The sequence below is a fragment of the Uloborus diversus genome, chromosome 2, assembly GCF_026930045.1.
Source record: "Uloborus diversus isolate 005 chromosome 2, Udiv.v.3.1, whole genome shotgun sequence".
In the NCBI taxonomy this organism is placed as follows: Eukaryota; Metazoa; Arthropoda; class Arachnida; order Araneae; family Uloboridae; genus Uloborus; species Uloborus diversus.
Genome location: NC_072732.1, coordinates 81,184,655 through 81,211,706, shown reverse-complemented (window position 1 = coordinate 81,211,706; position 27,052 = coordinate 81,184,655). Strand labels below are relative to the sequence as shown.

The following is a 27,052-nucleotide window of genomic DNA, read 5'->3' as shown; positions in this document are numbered from 1 at the left end:
ACAAAATTTTTAATTTCTCAAGAAAAATATTTAAAATAATAATAGTAATAATAAAAACAATTTGCAGACCATTTTGTGGTATTTTCATAAGTTTGCAATTAAAGAAAACATCCAATTCTGCTTTGTTTTTGGAAACTTAGGCATTTTAGGATCGTGTCTACTTCCATCTTGTGAATGACCAGAAATGGTGACTACGTATCACACGTAGTTGAAATGACTTTCCGATCAAAAAAAAAAGACAAAAAATGATTTTTCCTGATCGACCTCCCACCCTCAGGTTGTGCTTCCCAAGCAGTAAATTGTCTTCCTCCCTGTTGAGTTTGCGCATAAATTCCTGTTCACCCCGAGGAATTTTTTCCTTGGAAACTATTGAGGGTCAAAACTGGCGGATGCAGAAGTTTTTTTTGGGTCGCCTCTTTTTTTATTGCCAGCATCATTTTGCCTCAAAATTTTTACAATTTTTTAAAAAGAAACATCGATAAAAATGAAAATTTGATCTCATAGAACAAAATTCCCTGGGAAAAAATTTTTTGCGGTCACATTTGGAAAATTCCCCGACTTTTCCCTGACATTTTTGACTATGTTTCCCTGACAATTCCAGGTTTTCGCAGAGTGTACGAACCCTGGAATGGCGAGTGTAGTCAAACAAAGGTACAATAGTACAAACAAGGTTAAAAGATTATAGAAAATGTCATATAAGTCTTGCTTTGTCAGTTCACCATCCTCTTGATTGGCTTAATGTCTTAAAAAGCATTGATCAACAGACTGCCAAAATGTAAAGAAATAATGCATGCAGGTATTGCTACCCAACTGAGAAATTATTTTTCTGATGTAACCAGGAAGCTTGTGCAAAAAGAAATCAAGTGCAATTTTAATTTATGAACCACATTAAAATGAGAAACTGTACACATACATATCTATGTTTGTTGTAATTAGATAGCATGCAGATGCTTACACACTCTAAAAGACATTGCCAAAAACACCATATTAATATAATATCCATACCTCCACTAGCATATTCCATGACAAGATACAATGTTTTTTCTGTTTCAATAACTTGAAAAAGTTTAACTAAGGAGAGAAAAAAATAAAAATTATACACTACACATAATAGCTACTAAACACAAAATATTGAGCTAAATTTAAAAAAAGGGAATCAGTCTACAGGGTGGCGACAGCAACTGTGAAAAAAAGTTCCCTGACTTTTCCCTGATTAGGTTCATCAAATTTCCCTGATTTACGTTACCAATGATAATGGTTTCCTTTTTTTGCTCTACTTGAAATCCATTGTATGTTTGTATAAAATGCAGTATTTTAAACGTTTTAAGATGTGTAAAGTTGTTGAGCTAAAGATATTTTAAAAGGATGCTGTTTTTTTAACTAAATGGTTAAAAAAAAAAAAAAAAACATATCCAATAAATTTGGGGGGGGGGGGGACTACAAAACAGTATATTAAATTTTTCTACAAGGGAAAGTTATATAAAATTGAAAAAAAAAAAATACTTTACTTCCAGTAACCACTTAGCATAAGAATTTTAAGAAACTATTAAAATCACTCTTAAAAACATATGTGTATTTATGATAGACCTAAAAAGTAATTGAAATTATTTTGAACTAAATTTTCAAACAGTATAATAATTGTTGCAACAATAACAAGTAATAGTGAAATAATAGAAGTAATGCAGTTATTCTTATATAAACTGACATATTTATGCAAAACAGATGAAACCTTTTGACATCCATTCAAAGGGAGCTTTTCTTTAATCAAGAACATAAGTTTTAATGAATGATTACAGCATTTTAACAATAAAAAAATAAAGATATTTACTTAAGTGCACAAGTTAACTCTATTTCAAATGATTTCAGTATGTATCGAAAAAAATATTAGGTTGCTTTTGTAAAAAACAGCTTTGAAATGGAAGGGGGAAAAAAAGCAATTGGTTAATTTCAAAACATATAAAAGAAGAATACAACTTGGTTATAAAATAAAAGAATCATTTAAGCCTGAAGAAAAAAAAACCTTTCATAATCTGCGGGTGACAGCAAAGTCCCGACTTACGCGAGGGATGCGTTCCAAGACCCTTCGCGTAAGTTGAAATTTCGCCTTGTAGAAAAGGGTATGTGTAAAAACTTTTATAAACATACCCAATTATTTTAGACACTTGTAAACACCACCTCAAACTGTTAAAAACGATTTCTTAACTATACATTACTGTTTCTTACATAAAAAACTGAATTTTTATTGATTTTTTTTTTTTTTTTTAACTTTTATTCCGCAGAAAATAATGCTACGATGCATAAAATCAATGATCAATGGGAAAGAAAGACATAAATTAAATCGGTACGGTACGTACAGGATGTAGTAAAAAAAAACTAAATGCATTATAAAGTCAGACAAAACAACGTAAGTAGAAGCACAAATTTACTATTCAGCACAAAGGTATTTATTTATCTTAAATGCATTATAGTTGCAATGTACAGTAGATCCAGTAATGATATTTGTTTAGTAAAAAAAAATGAAGATGATGATTTATGCAATGAGATCAAAACGATATTCTTATATAGTGTTAAACACACAATACAGTTGCTTCACTTGTTCTTTTGCAACGTTTCCATCTAGGGCAACACATCTCTTCCTGGTTTCTTAAATTCACAATACAAGAGCAGCTTCCATTTTCATAATTTTTTCATTTTGCTTAGATACTACTCGATGAACTTCTACGGATCTCCTTTCTTTTTGACATTTAATTGTATATACATGGAAGATTCACTCATACCTAATTGTCGTGCTATCTCGACGCATTTAAAAGTTGTTCAAGCACACAAAATATTTAGCTTTTCTTTAATTGTCGGATTTTTTTCTCTTTCTTTCTACCTTCTCAAACTTTAGATGAAATAGCGCTCATAGGTGTTATTATATTTCATGAGCTTTTATAATTAGAATGAAAAAAATAAATGGAAAATTAGGAGTAGAGTTATTTGTGTAAGCATTGTTCAGACTAGTACGGTGTGCGAACTTCCGCTGCCAGTGATGCTAAAGGGATGAAGGTGCATTCACCAAAAATACATTTTTTAGTAGCCAATAACAAGGTCGATACTTACATACCGCGATTCCCTTTCGAAAAATTTCATACTGCGGGCGAGGAATTCGCGTTAAGTCTTTTTTTTTTTTTTTTTTTTTGACTTATCTCGGGCATGTTTAGCAATGCTAAACAACCCCCATGAATCCAAATATCTGCAAAAAATCCAAGAACAGCAATGGGTCACTAAGGACCTCGTCCTTCGTAAAACCCAAACAAGATAGAATGTGCTCAGGTGAAACCTCTCCAGCAGAGCACCAGTGACACTCCGGAAAAGTCTTGATATTCCCAGAGAATCTAAGAGCTTTTGTGTGGCTACTCAGGAATCTCGAATATGTTGTCTGGAGGAGTCTACCCTTGAGTCTAAAGGACTCACCAGGACATTTTGCAAAATACCAGGCGTGTCTGGGAGGTGTTTTAAATTGGCGATTGAGCTCCATTTTTGAAATTGTGGAGATCTCACTGAAAGTAAGATCTCCACAAGGGCTCACACCCTCCGCAGCAGCAGATCTAGCCAAAAAGTCAGCCCTTTCGTTACCCTCAACTCCAACGTGGGAAGGGATCCATTGAAAGTGAATTGTATGTCCTGATGAAAGAGTATGTAGTAGACTCAGAATGTCCAGGCTGGTCTTGTCGCCCACATTACTCCAATTAGCGAGGTGCTGAATTGAGGCACGACTGTCAGTCAAAATCCAGATTTCCTGGAAACACTCCTCCCGCTGAACAGCACACTGCAGACCCTTCCTGATAGCAATCAGTTCTGATCTAAATACTGAACAGAAATTCGGGTTTCTGATTTTAAATTCCAAGGCCCCAGAGGGAGTAGGAATGAATACTCCACTGCCCGAAACGCCATCTTCTCCCCTGCTTCCATCTGTATAGATTTTCAAGGAGAAATGTGGTATATTATGTATAGTTTCCAGGGCCATTTGTTTAACTAGGTCCGGTGGATCTGAACTCTTGATCACACTAGTCAAGAGCTCGTCATGGAAATAAATTCCCTCAAGCTCCAATCCAGCTCCTGCGTAACCCAGGAAATGTGTTTCCACATCGGAGGGAGGTAAGTTCAATGACCTTGCATAGGAGAAGGGGCTATATTTCTTCAAACGAGTATTATCATTCCATGCAAGAAGGTAGGCTGAAGTCCGGTGTTGTTCTCTATAACTATATAATTTGCTAAAATACCTTGTAAGGCCACACTGTCTTCTTTTTGCAAGGGCAGGCAAGTTGCTCTCAAAGAGCACTATATCATTTCGACAACTATGTCTAAGTCCGGCAATAATTCTAGCTGCGCTAAGCTGTACTCTTTCAAGTTTATTGAGATTGGTCTCTGAAGCACAGGAGTAAACTGGGAAGCCGAACTCCAGTACTGGTCTAATGATAGAAATATAGGTAGTACGGAGGGTACTGGCCTCCGCACCCCAGTTTCGTCCAGAAATAAATTTGAGAATATTGAGCCTCTTCCTTGCCTTAATTGCTTGGCCTTCAATATGTTTATTACTTGTAATCTCTTGATCTAATGTGTATCCAAGATACTTAGCATTTTTAACGTAACTCAACTGGGTTCCGTTTATGGAGATCTTAGGTTGGTACCCATATAGATGTCTATTAGTAGTGAAAAAAGTTGTCAAAGATTTTGTAGCATTAAAGATTAATTTGTGCCTTTCAGCAAAGGCATGGGCTTTTTCCATGGCACGGTTGAGTCTGAGCTCACTCTCCTCCGACATCCGAGCCGGAGCTCCAGACAATGATATCATCAGCAAAAATTCCGATTTCACAGTGTTTAGCTAATTGTTTTTCAATGCCAGTAATGTACAGAGAAAACAGGACGGGATTCAACACTGATCCCTGAGGTACACCCTGCCCGAGGCCCAAAGGTTCGGACAGGTGATTGTTGTATTTAACTCTAATGCGTTAAGTCTAAAATTCTTTACTGGTGAAAAAATCGCGTTATAACCATTTCGTGTAAGTCGGATCGCGTTGTAGCAGGAGTCGACTGTAACGGCAAAAAAACAAAGTTTTTTTGATTCAAAGTTCAGTTTTAGCAATTACATTAAAAACATGAAGAAGTAATGACTTTTAAGCTTTTATCAGTATTGATTCAAAAAATAAAGATTTCTTCTTGAAATCTTTATTACAATACGCTTATTACTTTGAGACAATGGAATAAAGGCAAAGGAGCGAAGGCAATAATGACGGTTTCCTCTTTGCCTGTAGGGTTGTTTATTTTACGCAGTATTGAAAGAAAGCAAACTTCAAGCTAGGTAAAATAAATAACTTTACAGACACAGAAGCAATCTTAGGAAGTTCATCCTGTGGTTAATAAGTAAGATGCAATACTTTGATGCTGAGGAAAAAAGATGCACAAATATGCGGCAGTGTATAATCGCATTTCATTAATATTAACTTTTTTTTTCTGAACAGATAATTGGTGGAAAATGTGTAGAGAATTAGGTTACTTAATTTTTAATTTAGCAAAGCAAAAAAAAAATTTTTTTTCTTTATAAAATCGATTTTTCCCGATTTTTTGTTATTTTTTCGAAATTCCCTGATATTTCCCCGACTTTTTCCTGATTAATAAAGTTCCCTGACTTTTCCCTGAACTGTCGCCACCCTGGTATAAAATCAGGAATGAAGAATTGCCATAACATAAACATAGCATTTTATACAAGCTTAGAACCAGAAATTGAAACAAAATGTTTTATAGAGGGAAAAATGAAAAAAAAAACTGATTTTTTGACAAAATGAAATAAAGCAACATAGTTCTAGATATAAACTTACGGATATCAAGTTTCCTTTATGTGCACAAGTTTTATATATCCTCATACATAGTACTAAATAGCTACGAAAGAAATTTCATGGAAATTTATAATCAAAGATACAAAATTTTTTTGTAATTTCTATAAGTTACACTGTCACAAATAGTAGGTACTTATTCAGTTTGTGAGTAAGTCTTTTAAGTCAAGTCTTTTTTTTTTTTTAATGTATTGTACAAAAGCTCACTATTAATGTAGAAAAACATTTTTCAGAAGGTGTCAAATTAAACTAACCCAATTGTTCATTAACCTTGCATGCAATTTCATGATTCTTTGAGATAAAATGTACAACTTGAAAATCCTTAACTGGTGTCTTATGATGGTGGAAACGCAGCTGAATTTAAGTAAAAACATTATTTTTGTTAATATTAACTGGAAGCATTTTTTATCAGAGTAACTAGTCAATATGTTGAGAAATTATCTTTGTTATCCTTAAAATTTAATAAATTACTAGTTTCTCAATGTTACATATCTTTTAGATATTTAAATGGATGAATTCTACTAAATGAGGGTAAAAAATTGCACTCACACCACTTTGCAGAAAAAATAACGTCTAGTAAAAACGAAAAAGCATGAGGCATGTTGCCGGGATTCCGTTGTGTCTACTGGCACTTTGTATGCGGTTGAATTAGACGGACAATACATCCAATGTCTTAATGCTAAGACAAATGATTGTCTTTTTTACATTTTGCAGGACAACCTTTTAAGTGATGCTTCGAATACGAAACCTTAGCTTAGAACGCTACCTTAGAAGTTTACCTTTTGTTTACCCCAAGACATCAAAGCATGCTATAGTACTCAAAGACTCTTCACATACATTTCATTCTGGGAAAAAATCATGAAATGTCTTCCTAGAAAGAGTCGTGAGTAAAATTCAATGGCTTACTTACATTAAAAGATGCATGTCAGCTACATTTTATTTTCTTACATTTATCTCAAACTTCTGATTTCATTGTTAGGAAAGACAGTAAGACAGTAATATCACTGTCTTGTAACGATGGGGAATTTGTCTAGATTTAAATTTTATTTTAAAGTTTTAAAACCTGATACTTGCGGCAAATGTTGTACATGATAACGAACTACATAAAATCGGTCAGTTGAACTGCATTATAGAGAAAGAAGTAGGCGTGAACATTTTGGTCACTATCCGCGTTAGCTTTTTTTTAAAAATTATATGCAGGCCATGAAATTAAAAAAAAAAGTCTTGTTTGTACTTACAGCTGTATAATAAACAATTCTTTTGCTTATATTTTACAAAAAATTGTTGCACATTTTGTTCCCCTTTCTGCAGCTTCAAATCAAAAGAAATGTAAATCCACATTTTGAAACTTAATCTAAAAACTTTAAAAGTTAAATGATTCAACATTTTCTAATTCAAAGGCTCCCAACACATTTTAACTTTAGAAAAGGGTAAAAGAGGACCATTTTCAATCAAAAAGAGGACTAAAGAGGACCAGTTAGGATTAAAAAGAGGACCTTGAGAGGACCATTCATTTAAACCCAAGGGAGCACCAAAAGGCAAATTAGCTGCCTGCTTCTAAATCCGTGAATATAATTTGTTAAACAGAATACTGAGAGTTTTTTAATGATACAATTTCTTCATCACCTTCTGCACAACTTATCTTTTTATCCATTAAATAATAATATTACTTACACAAACATTTGGATGGGATGGGGGGGGGGGAGGCACTTAGCTCAGCACTTAAGGCAGCTTCCTTAGAACTAAATAGGCGTAATGATATATTTTGAATTGAACCAGGGATGCTGGTAGTCTCACTGAAGGATAGATAAAGCTGTGCTTCATTTTTCTTTAGTTTAAAATTATCTTTGTGTTTTTCTGTCCAGTAATGCTTCTTAACAGCATTATATCCCTTTTCAACCGATATGAATCCATCACACACCAAACAGATCTACTATATTGAAAGTTTTCCTAAAAATGTCTGAAATGCTCAACCACAAAGAGAAGTAGTGTTGCAATTTTCATAATCAAAGTATATTTTCAAGAATCATTAAGCTTACATTTAAAAAAATACTCCATGATTGCAGGGCCATGAGTGCTTTGAACTTTTATAGGGGGGGTGGAATAAATAGCAGACATCATGACAATGAAATGATGTACACAAATTCAGCTTCATAAAATTACATAATTCAACTTTTTTTCATAAACAAATGCTACTTTGAAATGTTATGTGCTCAATTGTTTGAATTTAATATCCTCCTCCCCCCCCCCTTCAAAAAAAACAGTATTAACTGAAAATAAGTTAATAATCAAAATTAAGTTTGTAAAACTAAATAAACTTGAATTACACAACAAAAATTGTTTTTTTTTTTAGTTATTTAAATAAAAATTAAATTGAGTTAATCTGAAGTAGCATGTCAAAATAACTTCTAATTGCCATATAAAAATATTTATAAGATGCAAAACAATTGAAAGCTCAGAGAAGCAAATTTTCACGAACCAAGTTCAATGTTGGCATGTTTCCCATAAAATAAATTTATTTATTATCTACTAAATTAAACACAAAACATGCTAATCTAAGGTGGCATATAGGAAGATATTATTCGATTGGGCAAAATATTTTAATATTTACATGATTCAAAAAAAATTGAAATTTCAAACACTAAAAGCAATTTTCCGCGAAGCCCGAGTAAGCTCAATGTTACCATGGTTTCCAAAATAATTCCTTCGTTAATTATTAAAATTAAACGAAAAATGAGCTAAACTAAGGTAGCATACATTAAAATAACTTCCAATTGTGGAAAACATCAACATATTTACAAGATGCAAAAGAATTGAAATGTCAAACGCGAGAAGCATTTTTTCACGAAAGTCCGAGTAAGTTCAATGTTGCCATGGTTTCCAAAATAATTCCTTCGTTAATTATTCAAATTAAACGAAAAATAAGCTAAGCTAAGGAAAGCACATGTCAAAATCAGAAAATTGCACTAATGAAATATTTTTAAAAGAATTTCAAGCACAATACAATGATTTTTGAAAGAATTCAAGAAATAAAGCAACTTTTCCTACTTTTTCAAGCACTTGAAAATATGACCTCTTTTTTTTCAAAGAACTTTTCAAGGTTTTTCATGGGCCTACGTACCTTGTTTAACACGCGCTGCGGCAACATGTTTGGGGTGAACGGTATCTTTTAACGAAATGAAAAACTTTTAAATATGATGATTAAGTAAAAACAATATAAAAGCGGACTAATTGGACCAAAATGTTAAAAAGCGGTCTACATTGGACATTACCTTAAAAAAAAACCCGAACTTTGGCGGGAAAAGCGGACCATTTGGGAGCCCTGTAATTTGTGAATTTAACTCAAAACTTGCTCCTAAATTCTGTTCTTAGTCCCCCTTCCAGCAGCAAGAAGAATTTTTGAGTGAACCCAACCTTAAGCATGTAACATATTTTATTGGATATATGTATTTCCCATATTAATTAAATTTCAGAGATACTTAAAGCACTTGATTGCCAGCCCTTATGATTCATTGGAGAACAGAAGTCATGGTTTAAAGATTTATCTATTGCAATTTGCGGCTATACGTGAGATATACAGTCGGACTTCCATTTATCGAACTTCCACATATCGAAATTTTCTATATATCGAAATTCCAGCACGTTTCCATGTTCATTACATAGAAAAATTGTTTCCATATATCGAAAAAATCTCTATATATCGAAATTTTTCTCGAGACATTCGTAGATTTTTTTTCCCCACTTTAGACTGTTTGTCTCATGAAAAATGAAGGTTAGGGGAGAATATTATGTTCACTAAAGGTTGCTATGAAACTCATTTGGAATCTGGGGCTGAGAGGTGTGTAGATATGTCGTTGCTCCATTCTGAAGTTCTTAAATTCCGTCAAGTTCATTTCAAATCTTATTACCAGTAACACTGTAAAATCAGTTTCAAGTTATCCTTTTTGTCTGCTGATTATCATTTTTAGTCTTTTAACTTCAGTAAAAATCATTCAGGTTAAGTATTGTGGTTTTTTTTCTTTTTCTCTCAATCACTTTTGTCAAAACGAAAATACCCTAATATTGCGGATCAAGCTGAATTGACGAAAAATGAAGATGTGTGAAGACACAAAAGTGTAATTTCTGTTAGTGTTTCAATTCTTAACTTTTAATCTGATGCTCGTATAAATTAGAAATTGGGTTTCATACACGAAAATGAGCTTTCATTTTAATGTTTTAGGAGATTTTTATGATAAAAACAGATTGTTTCTATATATCGAAATTTCTATATATCGAATTTTTCCCCGGCAATTTGCTACTTCGATATATGGAGGGCCGACTGTAATATGTTTAACCTTATCCCTCCACTGCTTCGATTGAGAGTTGCTTTGATTACACTGATACATGTCCATTCTTATCTTACAGCATTTCTTCAATGACAGTTGAAATGCTTAGTAGTAGTTACAAACTTCCAATATTTTTCGATTTTTTACAATAAAAGTCATCTAACTGAGCCTCTTAATTGGGAATGGAGATTCGTTCAACTTATTTCGCGATGAAGACAAAAGAAAAAACTCCATTCTGTGGCGCAGTATTTCACTATGCCCTTTTCAGTAGCAGTCTCTTTGTTTCAAAAGTTGCATCATATTCGCTAACTGGTTTAAAATTATTTCTAGTCTGCGAAGATGCTCCACCAGGTGTACTATTGCTTGAGCGTTAAAGTAACAAAGTTTTAAACGGTTAAGAAATTTGAGCAATTTTATGCATTTTTTAAGTTCAAATTTAAATTAATATTTCTTTGAATTTTTTTAAACTTTAAACTCTTACGCTTCCAAAACTATACGAATTCCGCCGTATTAAATTTCCATGTGGTTTTGCGGGTCTAAAGGTGCACAGCCTTTGATTTTACTACACATTGGCAATCCTAGTACGGTAGTTTATGTACATGTAATAAACGCCGTGACTATCCCCCTCCCACTTAAAAGATAAATTCCAGCTCTGCTACTATGCACAAAAATGATTATTTTGCAATTCATTTGCCACATTAGTATTTTTATCCGATTTTTGATAACCTAGAGCGATTTCTGCTAAAATTAGTTTAACCGAATTAGGTAAACCATGGAGTAGTATAAAGAGCAAATACATATTGCATTGATTTGTTTAAGGATAGTACAATATTAAATTAAATTTCTGTTTCAAGGATGTCGCTGTAATAAAAGTTTAGTATTCTAATGCTAAATTCGTTGAAGATTGTACATCGATATTGAATGCATTATCGACACCTATCTCATTTTGGTATTTTCTTTGCTGTTCATGTAGAAAATATTGATCAAAAATTTAGTTTATTGTTACGGTAATATTACTTGAAAATTTATTAGTGAAAGGTAGCAAGCGAATTAAGTACAACCGGTGGTGACTTCAATGCATCCCCGTGTCTTAGCAGGGTGCAATTTAAGAACCACTGAACGACAGTATTTCTTTTTCGTTCGTCTTTCTTGCTAAACATGCTCTACACTTGTCACAAATCAGCATTCATGGCCATTGTTAAGGACATGTTTTGTGTTAATTGCATTTAAAATATCTCCTAATGGTTATATGTTGATAACCATTTTCATTTGCTTTGAACCAAAGTTCACAAATTTAACGATTAAGGTTAACCTTTGAAGAAACAATCTACGGCAGTTTTTTTACAGGCTTTTCATTTAGACTAAATTCATAACTATACAAAAATTTGTTTGTGCAGAAAAGAGCAATTTTATGACTCAAAATATGAATTTAGACCTCTTAGGTTCTTTTTAAAAAAATTTCCAAAAACCCGCCTATATGAATTCATGAGCAACAATTTACGTTTGCGCCAAATTTGAAAGAAATCCGAGGAAAACTGGATTTGTATAAGGAACATAAACACACACCCACAAACATACATCCATTTATATATATATATATATATATATATATATATATATATATATATATATATATATATATATATATATATATATATATATATATATATTAGCACTATTTTTGACTAATTTGTTTACTTCTAGGCAGGACATCTTGTCCCATATTTCTTTCTTATTCTTCTGGTATTATACCCATTTTTCTAATTAAAAAAATATTTTCCTAAAATTTGAATATTGTTCTCAACTTGAAATACTTAATTTGGCATTACGACATGAGGAAAAACACCCCATATTACAAAGTGCAAAAACAGGTTTTACACGGAACAATTTCCTAAAGCTCTGACTGGTAAGGAGCAAACTGAGTTTAGTCGTCTTTGGAAGGGCGACCTTGCTACTGTCCCCACCAGTTGAAACACGCTCCGATGAACTCATGTCAGAAAAACCTTTCTCATTACTTTCAGTACCTGGACGACCGAGCCTCGCTCGGTTTAAAAGAATTATTTTTTTGTCAAATTGTGTTTTTTAAGGTTCAATACTTTTCCAAATATATTTGAAAAGCTTCATGTTAACGAAATATTATGTACTCGACCTTCTTATAACACTAAAGTACCAAACAAAGAAGATTCTGAATGTAATTAAATCAACATTTTGCTTTAAACTATCTGTAACGTATGTTTCCACTATACAATTTTCTTGTCAGTAATTAAAATATTTTGACCTTAGTTTTGCTATGGTGAAATCGGTTTTTAACCGAATACTTCCTCTCATACTATGATGCGTTTCCCGATTTTATCCCAATCGAGATTTTCTTTTTGAATAAGTACTTTTAGTTTTTACGCCAGAAAATGCTACATACAGCATGATATCCATCAAAACTGATGATCCACAAACCATTCCAACAAATGATAACAACTGTCTTAACAAAACATAAACAATCTCAAGACATACACGTCTTCGAAATAAAATTTAGCTGCGTGATTTAAAAAACATGTTAAACTGTTTGAAGTGTAAAAAGAAAATAAATAAATAAAATAAAATAGGATGGTCAAGCAATAGTTTCACTTAAAAAAGAAAAAAAACCTTACATCGACTTACATAATACTTTTGAATTTGTTTTCAGTCAAGTGTGTTTGAAATTAGCCAAAGTGGCCAATATCAGCCAAGCCTGGCAACCCTAAGCAAGTATAAAATTTTACAGCGAGAAGAGACAAATTTTCATTGTTTATGGTTTCAAATCGTCTGCCTGATGCGTCAACTCACAGTTTACTTCAAGGCTTAACTCAATTTGACTTAATATTAAAAAACTGTTTTTTGTAAAAAATCGCGTTTTTACAGAAAAAACACTGATGTAGATGAACTTAGAACACAAAACTACAATTAAATCCAAAATTTCATCCAAATCGTTAGAGCCCAGGGTTTCTGCTACGGTCGCATTTTTCGCATAATGCGAAAACACTATCTGAATTGCGAAAATAAAGCAATGCATTTTCACTTTTTTGCTCAAATAAAAAATAAATTAGTTTTTTAAATAAAGAAGAAATGTATGATCTTAGAGAGGAAGCATGCATGGCGATAACCAACTTAATCTTTCTTAAATCTTAGCTAAGATGTTTAAACTACAATTAAGTTCAATAACTATTAGTCTTATCCAGCATTATGTCCCCCCAATAACTGCTTTATTAGGAGGAGGGGACTGCAACGTTCTAAACACCAATCATGTTTTCTTTTTTTATTTTATGTTTTAAAAAAATTGCTGTTGTACTTATTTCTTCAAGGATGTCACAAATGAAATATGAATTTTATTTTCAACTGGAGATGAAACACGCTGAGGCATATATAAATATATGAGAATGCGTAACATTTTAGCATTTTGCTAACATTTTTCCATCAATTTCAGCTTTTATGCTAAAGAACTTTTGAACCCAGCTTAAACCCTGTTAGAGCCGTTTCCGAGGTAAGAAATATATATACACCCACAAGAATTGCTCGTTTAAAGATATAAGATAATGCACCCTATATTTGAAACTTTAAATATAATATTACAGTTAATTATTTTTACCAGAAAAAGATTCTTATGAGGCAAGTATGATTATTTTATTCATCCTTAGCGATCTATTTTTAAAGATAAAGAAAAAACATGATTTTTTAATATATTAAGTTCCTGTAAGTAAAGCGTATCCATTTTTGCCGGCCAGCTTTTATGGTTTATTTTCATCTTTGGCAAACTCTTTTTGAGAGAGGAACTTTATCTATGTTACTCATTTTACTACACATGCTTAGTTCGTGGGAACATGAAAATCCAGTACATTCCAAGATCTTCTATGTTGCATATGCACCATTTATCAACTTAAAACAAAATTAACTGTCAACAATATAATTTGTAAGGTAAAGAAACTGCTTTTAACATTTGAATGAGCATTTTTTCATGTTATTTTCTTACTCACAGTAGTGAGTGAGTTCCTGTTTCAATAAACCAGTTACTTGTGAATTTGAGCAATAGATCATTTCTTAAAATAATTCCAGCATGGTAATGCTCACATCGCTTTTAGATATGACTGCAAATTCACTGAAATAAAAGTTGTTCACTTTCAAGTTAAAAGTACCAATTTTGAATTAAATCTTTTGCTTAGCTGGTATACTAAATGCAATTATTAATCTAAAATTTAGATCAAAATTTGGTGAAATGTAACAGATACTGATTAATGAAAAAATCTCTTACCAATATTGGGATGATCCAAAATTTTCATGATTCTTACTTCTCGAAAAAGCTATAAAAATGTAACCAAATTTAATACCACCATACAAAAGTTAAGAGCTCAAATAAATTGGTTTGAGCAAAATCTGAGAACTCTTGCAATGTTTGCTATACTCTGAATGAACAATTTTATTTACATGGCATTTTCTCTTTTTTAAAAAAAAATCATTTAGTTGTTACACAAAAATTAGTTCAAAATTAAAACTTTTGACAAGCATGTATATAACTAATATAAAAATGTACTACAAAAATGTTCAGTAAGCTAATATACAAATTATCATTACTTTCAAAAAAAAAGAAAAAATTCACTAGCATAGTTTAAAACATATAGAATATTAATTATGTACTAGAGAGAGATGCTATAATCACTTACCTTTTGCAAACTGGATGGATTCAATTGAGTTTTATCTATTATTTTGATAGCCACCTGTTATAATAAAACCAATTTCAATACCTAACACGTTAAAATGTTGTACAAATATTTTAAAAAATTCAATTAACAAAATATTGGTAAGCATATAAAGTAAAACCCCTCTGCGAAGTACCATAATATATATATATATATATATATATATATATAATTCTCAGTATTTAATCAAGTTATATTACATCAATTAGCTCTTCTGAACCCTGCTTGATGCACAAACGACAGCAGACTTTCGGATTCATTACTGCCACAAAATTCCACTCTGCCATATCCTTTTTTGAATCCAATGCCATGAAAGCTGCATCTAAAACATCAGCAGTTTTGGGCAATTTCTATTACCTTTAGCATTTAACATCTCATTGATCAAACGCTTTTAAATCTATTTGTCTGTAATGAATTTTGAAACCTTAATTTCAACATCTAGTAGACGATTTGACATTGTGTTTGGAAACAAGATGATCTCTACATATTTTTAAATAAATGTTTTTTAAATGTGAAGTTAAAAAAAACAACATGCTACTTTTCTTTAGCAAATTTTTTATCCAAAGTCACTACCTAATCTGACATAATACTGGTTCCGTATGACAACAGGTTTCAATTTCATGCTGGCTCTAAACAAAATTGTTAAGCCTCTTTGGAAAATTTCTAACTAAAGTAGCTTTTTATCCGTTAAGGCAGGGTTGTCCTATTTTGGCCAACCCAGAAAAAAACACCGGAAAAAGCCTGGAAAAAAAACGTCCCGAACAAAATGTCATTTTGTTCATTTCGTCTACTTCATCAGTAAACTGAAAGTTTTGAGTTAAAATTTGAAGTTTGAAAATAAATAATTATATAGATTTTTCCTATTCAAGTAATATTTTAATATAAAAATAACACACATAAATATGTATATAAACAATTGATTGTAAAATATTTTAAAATGAAAATAAAAAAGTAAGATCATTTGAAGTTTATGCAAGTGTGTTAATAAATCAAATGCGTATTAAAATAAATTATAATGCATGTAATAGCATTTATAATGGACATCTTTCATTTTGTCCAGCTTTGTCCAGTTTCTTTCGGCACCCCGGACTTATTACAAAAAAGTCGACAAAATAGCAACTCAGCGTTAAGGCCAAGTGCTTAGTTCTTTAGCTCTTACTGCAGAGCTCTTTAAAACAAGTGAGTTTCATTAACTTTTTAAATAACAAACTTTTAAATATTCAATTATATTTTGGTCTTGAAATTTAACTTTTAATTCCTGAAGTAATTTGTTAGCAAAAAGGATATATCAATGTAAATCACTCCAAAAATAGTGATTTATCTGAATTTGAGGGTATGTCTTCATGTTGGTGGATTAAAAACTTCTGCATAAGAAGGGCTACTCTTAGAAAGGATTTTACTGTATTTTCAAACCTAAGACATACATTATGTAAGCTTTGCATTCAGTTTTTCTGATTTCCATACCTGAACATCTGATTTATGTGTAATGTATTACGTGTAATAGCAGTAAATTTGTAGCATTAATTATAGACATGCATTAAAACATGCATAGGACTTTATTTTGGCAAACACTTTGACTGCCAAACAAATTTTGTTATGAAATGTTGTCATTATGTATTGTTTGTTGGTTCAATCAAATATAATGAACTTGAAACATTATGTTATGAGACCAGAGAAAGAGAGCAGAATTGAGCAATCCTGCACCTGATTCGGAGAATATCCTGCTCTTGGCTTTCACCATAACAGGGAAAGAATTAACAATTGATATAACTTATGAATCAGAATTGAATGAGCATATGTTACACCTTATTAATGTAAAATAAAAGCTTCAGATTAAATTAGTTAGCTTTTTTTTAAGAGGGGGCAAAAACTTTTATTTTTATTTAGTTTAATAACTTTTGCAATTCTATTATTCCTTAAGCATTTGCAAATAACTTCAACAGGAAAAATATATTATATTTCAAAATCAGACAGAAAATTTGGACAAGATCTGCATCCTAAACAGCAGGAAATATAAAAAATAATTCAAAAAGACATTGTTTAGCTTTGAACAATAATTTCATGCCGTTTTGTTAAAATAGCATGAATTTATAAAGTATTATTTGAAAATTACTTTTTTTCATGTGTTTTTGGCTTGTATAGGAAAACAGAAAATTTACATAATATACAAAAGAAACATCATACTAGAATTTGAAATACACACTGAATATATAGTTAAAATTACTATAATATTAAACTATACATCCAATCCCCATAAATAAATCGGTTCTATTTTTGCCACTTTAGCAAATATTGAAATATTTCTGCCAAGACAGTTCTGACTATCCCCTTTCCCTCCCTCTGTTTTTGGCAAAAATGTGCCAACCCTAATCTTCAATACATTTACTTTTGTCAAATTTTATTATTAAAGGAATTAGATTTTTAAATATTTTTTCTATGTCATATTGCAACAAGTGGTACTGGAGATTTAAACTGATTATGACTGCTCTTTTACTAATAAATGCATATTTTAAAATTTATTTATATACAGTAGACCTTTGTTTCACACGGGCTTACTTTACACGGTTTAAGATTTGACACTTTTATTTCACACGGATGAGTTTTGGTTTTATGCGGATGCGACAATGCAAATACAGTCGAGTCCCGACTTACGCGAGGGATGCGTTCCAAGGCCCCTCATGTAAGTCGAAATTTTGCATTGTGGAAAAGGGTACGTGTAAAAACTTTTATACAGGGTTCGTACTCAATTTCAGAAATAAAATGAAGGAGTATTGAAGGAGTAAAATGAGATTTTGAAGGAGTAATAATGGGCTGTATGTCCCTAAATAATGTCACACTTTTTTTCAACATGTTTGACCCTCCTCTCCTTTGCCACAAAGTGTCACACTTTATCAAACTCCTCCTCTTATCACATGTCATATTTTTTATAAACATATTGTTATAATAACTGCATGATGTTACTTTTTGTCACTCTCTCTTCCCCTTGTCACATTTTTATGAACCCGTCTCCCCCTCAAGGCATAACATCACTTGTGGATGACTCATATCATAACGGTGATTTGCTAAACAATTGTTTTTTTTAAAACACAATCACTTAATATAGTACATCTGCTTCGGTATTTTTAAATATTTAAATAACAATTAGACAAACTGACTTTTGCAGCTGAGAGTGGGGTGGAGGGAAAAGCAATAATCATAAAACTTGAAAAAATAGCCAAACACCATTTAAGCATGGTTTACTTCATTTATGAAGTGTCTTAGTCATCTAAAACATTTTAACCTTAAACTTTTATAACTTCAATGATCAATTTGTAAATCACATCTTTATTGAAATATATATATATATATATATATATATATATATATATATATATATATATATATATATATATATATATATATACGAAATTATTACATTAAAATCGCTCTTATACCTTCATCCTTGTGACAAAGGTAAGTTGTCAACCGAAGTATTTCAAGCTAGTGTCATAGAGGAAAATTATGTCTTGAAGTAAGAAAGAAGGAGTTTTGAAGGAGTTCAAACCAAAATGAAGGAGTTTGAAGGGCCCTTCAAAAAAATTTCCTAAATGAAGGAGTATTGGAGGAGTTTTGAAGGAGCGTACGAACCCTGTTATAAGCATACCCAATTGTTTTATACACTTGTAAACACCCCCTCAAACTGTTAAAAACCATTTCTTAACCATACATTACTGTTTCTTAAAACTGAATTTTATATACATTTTAAATAAAAAAAACCGTTTTATTCAACATAAAATACTGCTACGATGCAAAAAAGACATAAAATAATCTAGTACGGTACATACAGTATGAAGTAAGATTAACAAATGCACACTAGTTTTTTACTTGTAACTTTAGAAAATGAAGATGTTGATGATTTAAGTTGCGTGATCAAATTGATAATTTGAATATATTTTTAAATGCAATTGCTTTGCTGGTTCTATTATAACGTTTTCATCTATGGCAACACCCCTATCCATGCTTTCTTAAATTCACAATACAAGAGCAGCTTCCATTTTCATATTTTTTGCATTTTTCTTAGATACTACTTGGTGAACTTTTACGGATTTCCTTTTCTTGACTTTTAATTACACAAATGGACAATTCACTCATACCTAATTGTCGTGCTACCTTTGACGCATTTTATAGTTGTTCAATCACATAATCTTTAGCTTTTCTTTAACTGTCAGAAACTTTATCTTTTTTTTCGATCTTCATAAGATAAAACATCACTCTTAGGTGTCATATTTCCACAACTTTCATATTTAGAATTTAAAAAAAATTGAAAATGAGGAGCAGTTATTTGTATAAGCGATGTATCAGAGCAGTACGGTGTGAGAAATTCCACTCTCAGTGATGCTAAAGGTATGAAGGTCCATTCACGAAATTTTTTTTTTTTTGGAAGCCAGTAACAAAGCCGATACTTACACACCATGATTCCCTTCCGAAAATTTTCGTGTTGCGGGCGAGGAATTCTTGTTATATCTAAAATTCTTTACTGGGGGGGGAAAATCGCATTATGGCCATTTCGCGTAAGTCGGATCGTGTTGTAGCGGGAGTCGACTGTAGATAAAAATTTCCCTTCTTTCAAAATTCAACTTCTAAAGATTGCAGATTACGCATAATCAACAGCATTTTTGCATGCGAATAATCGAGCTTGGGCCACTGGAGACATTTTATGCGATTGGTTCCAGAGCTCTTTCCAGAAGTAAAGTTATTAAACTCACACAGTTAATAACTCACTGGAAAGAATAGCTTTTATGAGCGACAAAAGCAACGAGGATACCGACGTTGGTGACGCACAACCAAAAACGCTCACATTGAAAATTTTAAGCCATTCCTAGACAATAGAAATGATCTTTCTAATTTGTTAGTGAAGGAAGACTATCATAGAAATGACGCAAGTGATTATGGATGCGTTAATGCTCTGCAAAAAATTACAGAGAAAAATTCTTAATGACTGCCAAAAGATTATCATAGACAGCTCCTCTTTATAAACAGAATACGAAATTAATTAATGGTTTCTTTATACATGTTGTGCATAAAAGTTGATATAAATACCCATTAAACTTGTTATACAATTAGTCATCACTAGAATGAAGTATTTTCTTATCTACGAAACCAAACCCTTATTTTAACACTAGTCTCAATTTACGCGGCATTTCTGTGGAACGTAACCCCCGCGTAAAACGAGAGTCTACTGTAGTTAATACAATTGATACCTAAAATAACTTATTTTGGGTATATTTATATCATATCCTAAGCTCGGGTTGCTAAAGAATTGGGTGTAACTCGAAGCGTCATTTCGAATTTGTGGAGTCAGAAAAAAATGGCGCAGTGTCCAGAAGACCTGGACATGGTCGTCCGAGAGCAACAATGCCCAATAAAAACCAGTATTTGTTATTTATAGCCAAGTACCAGAGGATGTCTACAGTGACGCAACCGTCTAGGAACCCCGCTGCTGCCACAGGAACATAAGTTTCAAGCAAGACAGTTTACCAGGAGGCTCAGTGAAAGAGGGTTGTATGCCAGGAAACCCACCATTTGCATCCCATTCACTCACTCCCACAAAAGAGTGTACAATGGTGCAGACAGCACCAAAAACTGGATGCAGCTCCAATGGGCAAACGTTCTTTTCACAGACGAGTCCAGATTCTGTCTACAACCTGATTCTTGGTGAATATTCATATGGAGAGAACTTGGAACCTGAAACCATCCCAGTAACATCATGGAAAGGGACCATTATGCTGATGGATGAGTGATGGTTTGGGTAGGGATCATACAAGACACCCGCACACCACTCCATGTGCTTGACACTGGTTCTGTGAATGCCCAGAGGTACAGGGAGGAGATCCTACAACCCTATGTGCGTCTTTTCAGGAGTGCTGTTGGCCCTGAATTCATTTTATGGACGACAATGCTAGACCAGATAGAGCAGTCCTGGTTGAGGAGTATCTGAAAAGCGAAGATATTCATCAAATGGATTGACCAGCCAGATCTCCTGACATTAACCCCATTGAACATGCTTGGGATGCTCTTGGGAGGGCTATTGCGATACGTCAACCCACACCCAGAACCATTCCGGAGTTAAAACTGCTCTAGTTTGGAAGAGTGGGAGGTTTTTCCACAAGCACTCCTTAACTCTCTTATTAACAGCATGTATACTCGTTGTGCATGCTGTCTATCGGTCAGAACTGACCACACACCATATTAAAGGTGGCCATACACCATACAAGCCTCACTTTCATCGCCCTCTTTCATCATGAAGTTCAGTCCACATTGAACTGTTGGTAATAACTCTTGCCAATGACATTATAAGTCATATCCATACCAAATTTCATTAATTTTTGTCCAGTATTTCTCGAGATATTTAGGAAAATGCTTCTCATCTCTTAATCTTGTCCACCAATGTATATATATACATACATATACATACATACACATATATACATACACATATATATACATACATATATTAAAAGGTATACTCCAGCCGCCATTTTCCAACAAAAATGAAGCCTACTATTCATTAAAGGGATGAACAACAAATTGAGGAAACAAAAAAAGGTTTTCGATCATTTTTCATTGCAAATAGCTGGGAATAAGCAATAAATTTCAGAAATAAGTTAAAAACCTATCTACAATTTTTTATATTTTCATGAAAGTATCTCTTATACCCACGGAGATAAGCATTTTTTTTCAAAAATGTAAATTTTTTTTTGAAGGTTTTTGGCTCATATCACCAATCTTGCCAGATGGTCAAATCAAGATTTCCCTCAATTCCCTTCGAACTTTTCCCCAAAAAGCGATGTTTTCTATCAAAATTCCCCAAATTCAAAAAATATTTTTCCACCAATATTTTCATAAAATGAATCGACTTCCTCTGATATTTTTGTCTCTTGAAATTTTTTTTCCCCCCAATCAGGCAAATTTTCTTATAAAATTCTCCAACTATTTTTTTGTTCCCATTTTCGCTTTTTTTTTTTTTTTTGTCTTCTTTATCTTTACTTATAATAAAGCTGAAAGTCTAACTGTCTGGATATCTCTCTGTTTGTCAGGATCTCTGTGACGCGCATAGCACCTAGACCGTTAGGCCGATTTTCATGAAATTTGGCAAGGAATTAGTTTGTAGCATAAGGGTGTGCACCTTTTAGCGATTTTTCGAAAATTTGATTTTGTTCTGTTTCTATTCCATATTCAGGAATAGAAGTGACATTTGCCGACAAAAATATAGGAAAATATAGGAATTTTCTGAAAAAAATATAGGAACTCGATGGAAAATATAGGAGTTTTCTGAAAACAATATAGGAATTTTTCGAAATATAGGAACGTTTTTTAAAAAAAAAGGATATACAGGAATTTTTATAACAAGGCTAGCCAGTATGACATTTTTTTTTTCAAAATGCAACATTACCATTCGATTATAAACATGTAATAACACTCCTACCTAACATAAGTGCAATACATGCACATAAATATGTCTAAAAATACACACAAAAAAATCAATTTTACAAAAAGAAAAAGAGCGTAAAACTTTAATTTGTACTAAATAACATAAAGGCGTTCTTCTTTAAAAATAAAAAAAATTAGACGAAATTTTTTGTAGGTGTACACAAATCTTAAAATAATTGTAATCCTAATCTAATTCTTGACTGTCTGTTGTGGCGTCCATAATCAATCTCTATACATAAGTTGCTCACTGAAGATTCTTTCTAGTTTTACAAGTTCAAAATAATTTTTAAAAAAACATAAATGAATGTTTTTTTTTTTTTTTTTTGAAAACAGCAGCAACTGTAACAATACTTAAAATGTGCAATAAATTAAATTTCAACAAAAAGACTACTACAAATGCCTTCTACTTTCAAATGCCTTTATTATAAAATCAGTTAATTTGAATCCAAATTAAGAACCTTCAGATAATCAAGTTTGGAATTTTAAAACATATTTTCACAAGCAAAACACATTCACATCACAAGCATTTTGTGCAATTAAATTTTTGCATTGCATTTTGTACATTGCTATTCCAGGGTTCCCACTCTCATTCAAGAAAAGAATTCAAATACTTATTTACTATGCTGTAAATTTTGTGACAGCTCTTGAGCAGTGTTCCCTGCTAAGCAGTTTATGATAGCAGTTGTTTCCGTCTGAGCACAACCGTACTTTCTTTGCTACCTACAAGTCCGGGAACATATTTTTAATGAAAGTTTTGCATGATCTGATACTGCGATGGGAAAGCTGTGCTCCAGAATGAAATTCGTGAATAAAAGTTCTGTTCTAATTATGTTATCACTTGACGATGCAGTAAAAGCCGAACTTAAAGTTTTATAAGTTGTTAAAACATGCACATTATCTTTCCATGTGCTATGCTGAAATCAAAGTCATATGTCACACAGTAATATCAGGGGTCAATCCAGGTTTTATTTTTTGAGTCCCCATTTTGTGAAAAAGCAAAATATTTCTGAATTTTCTTTATTTTTGTGAAAAAGAAATTATTGTGAATTTCCTTTTCTTTTCCGGAAAAAAAGTTTTTAGGTAAAAATTAAAATCACTTGACGATTTGTAGGTTAAAATTTAAACGTATACAATTTTTTTCTCAGAAAAAACTCTGATATGATACTTTGAGCATTTTTTTTCTGAAAATCCTGACTTTTCAACACCAAATTCGATCATAGTTGAAATCCATGATTTCCCATGACTGTCAAGGGCACCCAGGAAAATATTTGATTTAGAAGTATTTGGTCACAGGGTTCACACACCCTTTAGGGAGAAAAAAATTCAAGCACTTTTCAAGTACTTTTCAAGGCAAAACCATAAATTTGTTCTAAAAATATTGCATGCAGATTTCCCTTTATGCAAACATATAAATAGGTAATAATATAAAAAAGGTAAAAGAAAACAAAAAATCCTTTTCTACAACAAGAGACCTTTGATAAGAAAAAGATCTGTGTCGAAAGTTTTTCTGCAAATTTCCGAAAAGCTCGGTCATAAAGAAGAGCAGGTCCCATGAGGTTTAATTTTGCAATCTTCACATTCAAAGAAGTATAATTTATAAAATCTGCAAGCCAAAAATTAAAAAACACTTTTAATGAATGCTTTTAACTTTAGTGGGAAGAAACCATAACACCTAAATTCAATGGAACAGCTAGACAGGAGATTATTTCCAATATTGATAGTGGTTTATACACATATTAGGGCGGTTATTCCGGTGGTACTATTAAGTTACTTTTGATATACATACAATTCATTTCTTATGTTAAAATAATTTATGAAGTCAAAATATTATACAGATAAATACCAGGCCCAGTACCTGTTGATAACCAGCAACAGGCAATGGGCCTAGCTAGGCTAGTCAATTTATTGGACCCCAATGAAGATCAATGACCCTCCTTAAGCTATCTACCCCTTTACTGATTACAGCCTATTCTGGTAAGCTGTTCCAAGTGTCCACAGCTCAAAAAAAGTAGTAACTTTGAACATTTGAGGTAAAGGGGGAAAATTGAAAGTAGGGTGGTGAAAGCATAACAAACACAACTGGATTTCCAGTGAATAATCAAAACACAATTACCCCTGTTACCTACCTTAATTATTTTAACAAACATAAGAAAATGATGTTCTTATAGATTGTTTTACAAAATTGTATAGCTCAACTTTATCTTTAAAATACAAACTTTAAGTTAAAATGTTAGGTGCTCATAATGAAATTTAAAAATTTTTCAAAAAATCTGTAATAACCAAGAATTAGCTAATGATAAATTAAAATTAAAATTGCAAAATTAAATAAGTCTATATGTAATTAGTGATGTGGATCGGGTAAATATCCAGCGGGTAGGTAAATATTTTTTGGGTAAATACCCCAAAACTGGGTATTTTACAAAAAAAATGCAAAAAGTGAATGGGATTTTTAAAAAAAAAATCTAAATATGAAATAATTGATAAAACTGATACATACATATGTATTACACAGTTTATAATATTTTTTATTGAAAGACTTGATGAAATTATGAAAGAAACACACCGTGAACCAAAGAATCTTTCTTTTCAATGCCATAATTGGAGAAGTATAAGCAATTCAATGATGAACTTCAGGATTTCAAAGTCACAATCTAGGTTAGTCATATCCAAAACGAAAAAAAAAAAGCATGAGGGATGTTTGGAAGAATAAACTGAGAAGTTATTAAGACTATAATGTTATTTATTTAATTGCTGTTTAAGTGATAATGTGGCAATTATAAAACAGTTTTCACATTAATAAGCAAAAAAAAAAAAAATTTCCAGTGTAAATCACTTTTTCTGTTGCATACAATTGAAATTGTGAAAACGATAAAACAAAGCTGTGTATTACAAGCAATGTTCGTCAAAATTCAAAACCAAGAGGTGGTGAAATCTGCTACTTTTTTAAAACTTCCAGTGAAAATCTAGATGGGGCAGTTATTTGTACTGTTTCCAAAGCTTAAAAGCTAACAAGTTTGTACTTCAAACTCTAGCAGTCAGTGAATCACAGTTGTCCAGTGAATTTAAGAAAAGGCTCCTAGATGATGAAGTTTTTTGGCTTCATGTTGATAAAATGGTTCATATTTTAGAACCAATGGTGAAGTTGATTTTACCTCTTGAGTTAAATGATCTGCAAATACATTTGGTCTATAGGCAGTTCAACAAATTACAGATTACATTACTGGAACAGCTTCCCATGTCCCCTTTTCAAAAAAATGAAGAAAGAGAAATTTTGAATAAGTTTCAAGAAAGGAAAGAATTTGGCATTGGTCCAATTCATCTTGCTGCAGATATTTTGGATCCAATGATGCAAGGCAGGGATCTGAAACCACCTGATCTGCCCAATGGTTTAACGTTTATCAAGTTGTGAAGCATATGAAATTAGATATTGTTCAACTGAAGACTGAACTTGTTCATTATAGGAAAAAGACTGGGATATGAGGAAGGAAAATATTGTGGGAAGGATTAGACAGTATGAATATTTTGTTATGGTGGAGAAATTTACGTGGAAAAAGTGTAATAGTAGAAGTGGCTTTGTGAATTTTAAGTGCTCATGCCATGCAGGGACATATTACTGGGTTGTAAAGACTAGAACCTTAAAAAAAATGATGTTTGCTTTTTTTTATAACCAGTTAAGCTTTTTACTTTTTGTAGAATGGCTTTTTATATCTGAAATTTGGCTATCAACATTGATTAGGCATATTCAACACATTTAATGTGAATATCATATTAGATTGCTAAGTTGTTTCACACAATAATTCTTTAAATATGTGATAAAAGTACCAATTTTGGGCAAAAATTTATTGTTTTGTATATGGTTGGTTATATATATACATAGTGAAATAGACAGAAAAGTATTTTAGTCGAATATAAATTTCTGAAATAAATACCCGGGTAAATACCCATTTTGGGTATTTACCCGGGTATATACCCTGGGTATTTACCCCTAAAAATAAATACCCAGGTATTTTACAACACTATATGTAATTAAACAAAACAAAAGTAATTAATTTTTTAGCTATTAAAAAATAATATAAAACAAGCTAATCTGATGCAGCATGTGTCAAAACAATTTTTAATTGCAAAAATAAAATATTTACAAGATGCTGAAGGGTTGAAACCTCAAATAAGGGAAGCAAATTTTCGTGAATTAAGATCAATTTTCACATGTTTCTCATAAAATAAATTCATTTATTTTTTACTAAAATTAAACATAAAATATGCTAATCTAAGGTAGCATATATATGAAAATTACATCTGATTAGCCAAAATGTTTAAATTTTGCAAGATTCAAAAAGATTGAAATTTCAAACATGAGAAGCAATTTTCTGTAAATTCTGAGTAAGTTCAACATTGGGATGTTTCCCATAAAATAAATTTATTAATTTTTTACTAAAATTAAACATAAACTATGCTAATCTGAGGTAGCATATGCAAAAATAACATTTGATTAGCCAAAATATTTAAATATTTGCAGGAGGCAAAAAAGATTGAAATTTCAAAAAAAAAAAATCCTGAAAATCCGGGTAAGTTCAATGTTGTTATGGTTTCCAAAATAATTCCTTTTTTAGACATCGAAATAAATTAAAAAATAAATTTATCTGAGGCATCATGTGTC

General features: G+C 31.9%; 1 protein-coding gene across 3 annotated transcripts in view; it reads right to left on the bottom strand.

Annotated features, from left to right (window-relative positions):
• LOC129235256 (MAP/microtubule affinity-regulating kinase 3-like) overlaps window positions 1–27,052 on the bottom strand; it is a 174,350-nt gene that overhangs the window by 111,282 nt on the left and 36,016 nt on the right. For all 3 annotated transcript variants that reach the window (XM_054868968.1, XM_054868969.1, XM_054868970.1), the window contains exons 5-7: window positions 14,890–14,943; window positions 14,481–14,529; window positions 1,006–1,071 (exon numbers count right to left, since the gene is read on the bottom strand). In XM_054868968.1, coding sequence (XP_054724943.1) covers window positions 1,006–1,071; window positions 14,481–14,529; window positions 14,890–14,943 — 169 coding nt within the window. The remainder of the gene's footprint in view (window positions 1–1,005; window positions 1,072–14,480; window positions 14,530–14,889; window positions 14,944–27,052) is intronic.